At 52.8% G+C, this 9,922-nt stretch overlaps 1 protein-coding gene across 1 annotated transcript; it reads right to left on the bottom strand.

The window, feature by feature from the left end:
* Positions 1 to 446: 446 nt before the first annotated feature.
* Cish (cytokine inducible SH2 containing protein) lies at positions 447 to 5,824 on the bottom strand. Its single transcript, XM_055629469.1, has 3 exons — positions 5,470 to 5,824; positions 2,265 to 2,485; positions 447 to 2,036 (listed from the first exon to the last, which is right to left on the bottom strand). Exons 1-3 carry the CDS (start codon positions 5,487 to 5,489, stop codon positions 1,504 to 1,506), a joined length of 774 nt encoding a protein of 257 aa, XP_055485444.1. The 5' UTR covers positions 5,490 to 5,824; the 3' UTR covers positions 447 to 1,503.
* Between the last annotated feature and the right edge of the window lie 4,098 nt (positions 5,825 to 9,922).

Here is a 9,922-nt window from a genome sequence, read left to right as displayed (position 1 = left end):
AGGCCAGACCCTACCAGCTCATTGGTCACTATCCCTGACACATTGGCCAGGAAGAGCCCTCACAGGCCCCTCATCACACTTTAGTGCCTTTGTGTCCACTATACTTTCTCTTTGTAAGGCTGGCCTGAGTCCTGTGGCTCCTCAGGTCAGTGCCCTCTGTGCCCACTTGCACTTTGAATGGATACTTCCTCTTCTTGCTTTTCTCCTGCCCGCTTCCTCCCTACCCAGTAGCACAATGGATAGCACCCCAGAAGGGAAGCCAATAGACCTTTACCTCCTGTCTCTCATCTCCCGAGGAGAACAAGGGGGAAGGTGAGAAGAAAGGCAGCTCTATTCCCTGCACCCCTCCCCGGGCAGAGACTGCCAAGTCGTTAAGGTTCTGAGCTTCGGCTTTTCCAAAAGGGGATAAACTATGCACGACTCCAGGAGCCCCAGAGAAGGCTTCATAAATGGAAGGCATAATTTTATTACCATTACAGAAAAACCGGTGGAAGGAAAACTATCAAAGTGGTTCTCATGTTATAATTGCTTTATAAAGTCTTGTCAGGCATGTATTCCTCCCTCTCTCACATGCAGGCAACTTCCTGGGTGGGAAGAAGACATGAAAGAGCTGCATCAGCAGCCCTTGAGCCAGCATCCCTTCCCTGACCCAGCACAAGCCCCTCCACAGAGGCCGCACCACAGAGAAGCCAGCTCTATGAAGCCATGGCACTGCCCAGTGAGGAGAGGAGAGGAGAGTGAGCTCTGTGTTTCTGGCTCCTGTCTGTCTGGTTACCCAGCCTCCCAAGAGGCCAGGGAGAAAAAGAGGGTGACCCCATATGCAGGGGGTCAGGGCCTGGACATTCGGGACTACTTTGGGCCCAATAATACGACTCGGGGTGAGGGTCTCCACAGGGAAGAACCAGAGCTGGGGGGTCTTTGGACCACCCAAGGCTTAGGGCAGAGAAGTGGGATGGCTCATGCCATCATCTGACCCCCGACCCCTGCCAGGAGAATAAATAAATAAATACTGTATAACTGTGTAGTCCCTCAGCCCAGTCTGCTTCCTCACAAGGGGGCTGGCATCACCAACCTCAGTTCTTCTGGCTGATATTCTCCCAGAGATGGGCTATCTGCTCTACAGGTGGGGAGGGGGCCTGCCCTACCCATCAGATTGAGAAACCAGGTCTGGGAGACTGACAACATTTGGGTGGCTAGGGCAGGCGAGTGAATGGGGACCTGGGTCCAGCCTCTGGGGTGAGACAAGGTCCTGCCTGTCTCACTCTTGTCTGACACATGACTCACCACAAGGAGCCATATGGGACCTAGAGGCATTGACCTCAGAGTTGTGTGGCAACCCTTCCTCCACCAGCCTTGTTCTTGCTGGCACTTTCTGGCCCAGCTGTCACATGCATGCTGGCACCGGGATGACTGAAGAAGGGACAGCAGGACTCCAAGTCCAGCTAGGGCCTGTGTCCCCTCCAGGCTGTAACTGTGTGAGGCAGGGCAGGGTGCCAGGCCCAGTCAGAGTTGGAAGGGGTACTGTCGGAGGTAGTCGGCCATGCGCCGGGGCAGCGGTAGGCAGTCCACGTCGGCCACCAGACGGTTGATGACCAGGCGACACAAATGCTGTAAGCTGCGGGCGCTGCTTCTGCGGACAAAGGGCTGCACCAGCTTCAGGTGCACAGCAGTCGCCACGGGGACGGGCAGCACGGGGTCGCCAGGGGCATCTTGCTTAGGCATAGGCAGGGCGGGAGTGGGAGGAGGATCCGGGCTGTCACTCCGGGTGTCAGCAGCACAGGAGGCCACATAGTGCTGCACCAGGCTGACCACATCCGGGAAGGCCAGGATTCGAGGTCTCGACAAGCAGTTGGAGTCCAGCCGGAAGCTAGAATCGGCATACTCGATGCGCACATTGGTGGGGCCGCGGGTGGTTTTGACCGACAGAGTGAACAGGTAGCTGGGGTGTGTGCTATCTCGTACTAGGAATGTGCCCTCTGGCATCTTCTGTAGGTGCTGCCGGGCCTCGCTGGCTGTAATGGAACCCCAATACCATCCTAGGCAAGTAGAGAGGAGGACTGGTCAGAGTGGAAATTACCTAAGGGCACCAACCCAGGGTAGATCAGGATGGACTGTCCTTCACGTTTCCGTTTCCCTGGAGATGGGTATGTCTACCATCAGTCTTAGGGGCAGGACTATGCTTCCCAAACCAGAATCAAAGTCCATAGTGCTTAGCAACTCCACAGACTTCCCACAACAGGGTCTGTGTCTCCCCCAAGACTCACCAGACTCCCGAAGATAGGAGAAGGTCTTGGCTATGCACAGCAGGTCCTCCTCAGGGTCTAGCACCTTTGGTTCATTCTCTGCCTGGACAGGGGTCTCCTCGGCCACCTCCTCTGGGAATGCCCCAGTGGGCAAGGGCTGCATGGCTGGCCCAGGCAGCTCCAGGGACTGGGCCCACAGAGGCCGCTGCCCAATTTGCTCCAGAGCCAGCAAAGGACAAGATCTAGAGTGGGCAGATGGGCAACAGATCTTCACTTTTAGAAAAGTCCTTTGCTCGCTTCCCCCAAATAAACAGATTGCTAAGAATAATTTACTTTTATTTTATTTTACGGTGTTCTGCCTGCATGTATGTATGTGTGATGATGTCAGATCCCCTGGAACTCTAGTCATAGACAGTTGTGAGCTACCATGTGGTTGCTGGGAATTGAACCAGAATCTTTTGGAAGAGTAGCCAGTGCTCTTAACTGCTAAGCCATCTCTCTGGCCCCCAGATTTTTTTTTTTTTTAATAGCAGGGTCTCACTATATAGCCCTGGCTATATAGCCCTGGAACTTGTTATATAGACCAGGCTAGCCTTAAACTCACAGAGATCCACCTGCCTCTGTCTCCCAATGCTGGGACTAAAGGTGTGTGCCACCACACCCAGCTCCTACATACAAATCTCTCTCTCTCTCTCTCTCCCAGTGCTGAGAACTGAACACAGAGGTTCACACATGCTAAGTAAGCAGTGTTCTACCACTGAGCTATATACACCCATTCCCCCGTTTTCATGGAACCTCTTCTGAAACATTCTTTTCTACTCTCCTGCATTTACTAGATACAAATTAACCCTCATCTTGTATTACCAAAACCACAGACCATTCCCTATGAGCACTTTCAGCATTCCTACCACAAGAACCGGGAACCCACCAGTGCCAAAGCTATCTCACAGTTGTGCCCTCCTGGCTGAGGTAGCCTGTTAAATACCACTGTAGCTGGTGGAGTTCTCAGGAAGACCTTAAGATTACAGTAGAAAGCCTAAGGTTACAGGGTAGCTTCCTCTCAACAGGGGTATCTGTTACAGGGGAGAGGTGTGGAGCGAGGAGGAGGGGCACTTCAGTCCACACTGGCTAAAACTTGAAGACTTAAATAAGCTCCTATCCATACCGGCTAGAGTCCCATTCTGGGCTCTGCCCCTCCCAGCTGAGGGAAGCCAGTGTCCTCTAAAGGCAGTGATGAATCTCAACTCTCATAATATGGGCTCCTACCAAAGGGCAGGGTCCTCAGCCCACATTCCAGAGTCCACCTGTCAAGCCAGCCTTGCTAGGTTGTATGGTGTTTATGTAGTCCGCTCCTCTCTGGTTGTGGTTTCTCCTTCCAGATGAGGGCCTCCTTGCCCTGAGGGGTTTGCAGTATTAGAGGGCTGGGGTTAGGGGAACTGAGGTGGCTGAAATCTTCCTAGAGAAAGCCCACCCAGCAGGTGAGCCAGGGGCCCTGCTTCTTGGGGAAGAAAGAGTTGGCTCTCTCTAATCTTTTAATAAAATACGTCCCCAGGCCTCCGTTCTGTGTCTAGTTCCCTGTTGAATCTTAGGACCTCAAGATAATGAAACCCTAGGCTCTGCCCACACTCCCTGGGGAAGGCAACAGTGTATCAGGTATTGCTTGTAAACAAGGGGTAGTTAGGAGCTGGTAGCAGTTAGCAAGGAGAGAAGCCAACCCTGCGGTGTTAAGTGGTTTTTAGAAGGTCATGGTCCTGTGGCCACTCATGAGGAGGGGTGACAGGCTCTGGTCCACCAAGGGTTTTTCCACGCCTCCACTGACTGTGCCGTGAGAGCTCTGGAATCCCACTTAGGGTGCTAGAGGCAAAATTTTGAGGTGACCTGCCTGCTGGGGCCCATAGCCTGATTCAGGCACTTTTTGAGAGCATGCGGGCAGCTAGCCAATCACTGCACAGCCTCTGCGGGAGGTGTGACCAGACAGCTTAGTAAGGCCCCTTGTATAGGTTCCGTTGGCTATACCGTGGGCATCTCCAGGGCCAGTATGGTGTCTAGGTGTAGAATGACTACGTTAATCCCCACAGGTTACTGGGGAGGGACTCCTGGGGAGGGGTGCGTCTCCCACTGTGTCATCACCGTGGGGGTGAGGGCTAGTGTGTTCCAAGAACCTGTGTGTGCATGTCTTGGAGTCTAGCCATGAAGTCCCGCCTGAGGACACATGCCAGTGAGATGAACCAAGCCGGGCAGGGTGGGATACATTCCAGTCTGTTAAAAATCATTTCCCCAATACCCCAATCCTGGCCCTGAGGTTCCCTGGGCCTTCAGTGAAGGCAGTCAGAGAGGCTGCGGGAACCCAGAAGAGAGAAGGGGGCCGCCCAAGAAGGAAGGCAGTGTGTGTGGGTCTGGCTGAGGAGTCCCAAAATTCAGAGACTGAAGGAACGTGGTGGTAGCTACCAGGGAAGAGTCTTTCCAGAACCTCCGGGTCCTCCTTCTGGGACCCAGGGCTGCTTTACAGCGAGCGCACTTCAGCCCGGCCCCACGTCCCCCCTCTTCCTCACTTGGTACCCAACCACTCCTGGACCACCCAGCTCTCCCCGGGTTGACTATATTTGCTCTCTTCTCGGCGCTTCCTGAATTCCTGATCAATGATTGAAAGAGGCTGCTGAGACCTAGGGCGAACAGGTGTGCCGAGACCACTCAGCTGTGGCCAAGACTGTTTTTTTTTTTTTTTTTAATCGAAGATCCACTCTCACCATGGTCCCATAGTCCATGCCTCCGGGAAACGTTAGCGAAGGCAGGCTTTAGTCTTTTTATCCCGCCGAGACCTCAATCTGGGCTAAGAGAAGGTGTGGAGTGCTTCGGGACGGAGGAACGAACACCGGAACGGAGAAGGGTCTAGGAGCTGGCTCAAGGACACTGACGGGTACGGAGCTGGAAGGCTAGGTAGGCTCTTGGGCTCAAACAGAGGTCTAGACTTGTGAGCCCCGTCCTTGGGGACCGTTTACAGTTGGCGCCAGCGAGATCTGAGGAATGGGGGCTCCTCCCACCGCGCGCCAGCCCCGTTTCCCTATCCATACTGTGTGTGCGTGGGGGGGGGGGGTCTCCTAGGCACACCTTTCGTACTCCATCACCCTCCACCGGTCGAGCCATCCCAAATCCCGCAGCTAGCTCGAGGCCTGTGATTTCCCGGGCTTCCCGCACGAAGCCCGGGCAGAGAAAGAACTGAGCTTACCCCTGTACGCAAAGGACCATGTCCCAGAGGCAACGGCCGCTCGAAAGTTGGGGCTCGGCGGGGACGGAAGCAGAAGGGAGCCAGTGGGTGCCAAGGGCGCGGAGGTCAGGGTCCCGGGGCGCACGGGCGGCGATCAGGGACTGAGAGGCGGTGGCGCGAGCAGCTTGGAAGGACAAGGGGGACGGGCTGGGCAGGCGGGGCGGGGCCAGGCGCCTCCTAATCTTTTGTCCGCTGAGTCCCAGCCCTTCCCGGAAGCCGCATCTTCCTAGAACCGCAGGCTTTGCGGCGGCAGGGGCGCAGGCGTCTGGGGCTTTGGATTGAAAAAGGAAACACCTTTGACAGATTTCCAAGAACTTTCCAGGAAAACTGGGCGGGAGCGTCTCGAGCGGACCAATCGCATCGCTGGAGGTGAGCCGAGCAGCCGGGCGGACCAATTGAAGTGCACGGACCCTGGACTGACGTAGCCGAGTGGGGCGGGACCTAGAGACTGGTAGAGAGAAAAACTGGGTTAGGGGCAAGTTAAGGAGGAATACGGACGCGACTCCGGCAACTCGAGGCCAGATTCCGTCTGCTTCTTTGGGGATGGGTGCGCTTCTCTCCCTGCTACCTCGAGGGGCCCTCCTGGCTGGCTGCTCCTAGCGGAACGGAGGTTGTGCTAGGGCTCCCTGTTGTTGGCTCTCGCTTACAGCGGGACGCCGTGTGGTGGGTTGGTGAGACCTGAGGTCTGGAGAGAGACTTGGGGAGGGGCGTGGAGTGCCTAAGGGGGCCGAGGAAATAAGCAGGTCCATTGTGGTCACCACGGCCTAAAGGATTCAGGCTACATCTAATCTTTTGTATAAAATGAGCCCATCCCGTCTGTGCCTGATCTGAGTGGACCTCCAGTGGGGGAAATGAGCCTCTTAAGGAGACAGATAGATAGCCAGGTCTGTGAGTTGGTGAGGTCCAACCAAATGCTGTAAGAAACCCGAGTTCAAGCCGAGGGAGACTGTTTGGAGATGGGATCATTGAGGTTAGGGACAGAACAGCGGCGCTGCTCTCCTGTACAACAGAGAACTTGCAGTATTTCATTCTCAGTAACTCACCAGAGACAGAATGCAGGCTGGCTTGGAACCCAGTGTGTAGACCAGGCTGGCCCCAAACTTCTGAGTGCAGGAGTACAATGTGGAATTACAGGCTAAGCCACCATGTCCGGTTTACTGAGGAGCGTACTGAAGGACTATGGAGTCTGTGAGAACTCCCTCCAGACCATCGGTTCAGGCTATGCAGATATAAGATCTGGAAGAGCCGCTTCTTCCACTCGCCCGGTGTGCGGGTCTCTGCCCTCTGCACGTGATGCTCCACCCAGGTTCCTCAGAAAGGGTAGCTATAAGATCATTGGCAAGGCTGACAGGCTTCTGGCAGTATACAGCATCCTGAGTAAGTGGCTGGGGTTTTCCCCAGCACAGGCAAGGCTTTGGCTGCCCCACCCAAGATAGAGAGCTACAGATTAAACCCTGTGAAAAGGAAGATAAGAAATGACTCCAAGGAACCCAGATCTCTGTAGCTGCCTTGGAGGGGAAGTTAGGCTCCGAGTAACCCAATCAGGGCTCCCAGACTACAGAAAGGTAGTGGAAGTTTTGGTGTCTTTAAAAACTCAGCTGTGTTATGTAAACATGTTTTTGTTTTAATCCCAGGTGTGGGATAAGGGGCTGATTCCGATGGTCCACAGCAGCAAACAATTTGCCTCGTGTGTGGCTTCTGGGTGGAGACTCTTTGCCAGCTACAGATAGTTTAATTCTGAGGACTCTGGTGGGGGAATAATGCCAGGGCCCAGAGAGAGACTATGAGGAAGAAGGTTGCTGATGCCCCTCCCCTCTCTCCCCCCCCATCCCTGGTTGCTGTTAATGCAGTTTCAGAAGAAGAAGTTGGAGACATCCTGAAATGAAGCTTAGACTTGCCCCAAGGAATCCAACAATCCTAAGCATCAGGAAGTAGCCAAAGAGAACTACGACCCCTTTCCCCACTGACCTCTCTCTTATCTAGGGCCAAAGGGCTGGTGGAGGGGAGAAAGCCCTATAAGAAACAAAAATCAAAGTAATGCGTACAGGACAAGGAGCCAGTTTCTTGGAATGTGGATAGAATGGAGTTGGGGTACCCAGAGAGCGTGGGCTCCCTGTACGGCTGCTAACTCTTTAGTAGGTACTGTCTGTAACCACACTGGTATGAAAATATGGGGGATTTTAACAGGTGTCATGCAACAGAGCTGTGGTTTTCACTTATTTATGTATGTATGTATGTATGTATTTATGAGACAGGGTTTCTATTTATAGCCCTGACTGTTCTGGAACTCACTCTGTATAGACCAGACTGCCTTGAATTCACAGAGAGACCCACCTGCCTTTGCCTCCTTCGTGCTGGGATTGAAGACATCTGCCACTGCTGTGCAGCCTGATTTTCTTTTTTAAAATTGTGGGTGTCTTCATGTGTTTGTAGGTGCCGTGGCGCTCACATGGAGTCAGAGGCTAACCTGAGGGTGTCACTTCTCTCCACGTACTATGTGGGTTCCAGGGCCCAAATGCTCACTGTGACTCCTGAACACTTACCATGTGCTAGACACAGCAAATTCTAGTTTCATTTTGCAGTCACAGGATCAGACTTTAAGACACAGGATTAGATATTACAGCTAGCAAGTAGTGGATTGCAGCCAAGGCTCTATATCCTTCCACATATTTCCTCTCTAGGTCATGGTAACCTGAAAACTCCTAGGCATCCTTCTCTGTCCTCACTCTAGTCTCTATCAGAGCATCCGGGTATCCCCTTAAGAGCATCTCCTGCAGAGGTCAGGGAATAGGACGTTCTGTGAAAACTATTTTCCCTCCAGTAGTCTTTTGTGAAGTTGACTATGTTATGCCTCTCACCTGCACCCCGGGAACTGGGGTGTGGTCCTGTTCTGCCCAAACTGCCTGCCTACTTGCCGCATTCAAGCTCTGTGCAAGCCGGTGGCTATTTCCTCATTACCGCGCCAGTCTTCCCTGACTGCTGGGCCCACACTGCCACCCAGTGGTCATCCTTTTTCAAGACCTCACTTGTCTGATAGTCTTAAGTGAGTCTTTTTCTAGTGTATTCCAGTTGCTGCAGGACACTTCTGCTCTTCCTTTCCCGGAACAAACACAAGATGTGTCACAAGACTGCACAGCAATATTCCCCCAACATCTGCTTTCTATCCTTTCACAACGAGCAGGTTCCCTTTCATCAAAAGGCAGTCGTGGGGAGCAGGGACAGCCCTTCACCAGGCACTTCACTGGATGGTCTGTTTGGTTGCTGTAAGCTGCTTCACAGGCTCCCATCTCTGTTCCCTTGAACACACAGCTACGATGAAGGGCTAAGTGGTAGAGCTTGCTGCCACGAACCCAACTTGTTCTGGATCTTTCCAACAGTGTGTTTATACAAACACACACATATTTTTCCCACACCAATCATAAACAGCTGGAAAACCTTTGCTTATGATTGGCATGGGGAAATATGTGTGTTTGTAGAACCACAGGCATTATAACTTAACATCTTCTTAGTGAGTGTGTGTGTATGTACAGCCGGGCATGCGTGCCATAGTGTGAGTGTGGAGGTCAGAGGGCAACTTGGCAGAGTCTGTTCTCTCTTTCCATCATTGCATAGATCCTGGGGGTTGAGCCTAGGTCCCTGGGCTTATGTAAGAAATGTGCATCTATCCACTGAGCCATCTCATGAGCCCAAGAAGGGCCTTTTTTTTTTTTTAATGGGACCACTTACTTTTTATACGTCAGTGTGGTTTGAACAATTGCAGCAAGCAAGTTTGACTTCTATAAATACAAATTTTAACAAAATGCAGTGTTTGGTGGCTCACATCTGTAAATATAACACTTGAGAGGTTGAGGCAGGAACGGTCAAGAGTTGAAGGTCATCCTTGTCTACTTAGTGAGTCTGAGGTCAGCCTGGGCTACACACACACACACACACACACACACACACACACACACACACACACCCTGTCTCAAAAATGAAATTAAATGCTTTCTGTACAGCGTTGTTCTTGATTCCCATTCTAACTTAAAGGGAAGCTCACACAATGTCTAAAGCTGTTGATATCCCCCAGGGGGAGGAGGGGAGGAGGATGTCCTTGAATTCCTGGCCGCAGGAACTCACTGAAGAGGCACCAACCCTGACACCCAGATGGACCAGTACATCTACAAAAGGAAAAGTGGTATCTACACCAAAAATCTGAACAGGAGCCAGGAGAAGCTGTTGCCCGTAGCTCCTATCGTTGCCACCCAGAACCCTGTCGATGTCAGCGCCATCTCCTTCAGAAACACTGGCCAGTGACCCCTGCTGAAGTTTGCTGCCGCCACTGGAGCCAGATCCAAGTGCCGGCTGCTTCATGCCTGGGATCGTCACTAATCAGATCCAAGCAGCCTCTAGGGAGCCATGACTTCTAGCAGAG

The sequence above is a fragment of the Psammomys obesus genome, unplaced genomic scaffold (assembly GCF_907164565.1).
Source record: "Psammomys obesus unplaced genomic scaffold, mPsaObe1.curated_primary_1811, whole genome shotgun sequence".
Lineage (NCBI taxonomy): Eukaryota > Metazoa > Chordata > Mammalia > Rodentia > Muridae > Psammomys > Psammomys obesus.
Note: the sequence above shows the minus strand (reverse complement) of the source record. Positions and strands in the feature narration are given on the sequence as shown.

Coding starts and splice junctions, on each gene's coding strand:
- Cish (XM_055629469.1), bottom strand. CDS start 5,489: ATGGTCCTTTGCGTACAGGG. Junction 2,486..5,469: donor ATGGTCCTTTGCGTACAGGG/GTAAGCTCAGTT, acceptor TGCCCACTCTAG/ATCTTGTCCTTTGCTGGCTC. Junction 2,037..2,264: donor CTCCTATCTTCGGGAGTCTG/GTGAGTCTTGGG, acceptor CTACTTGCCTAG/GATGGTATTGGGGTTCCATT.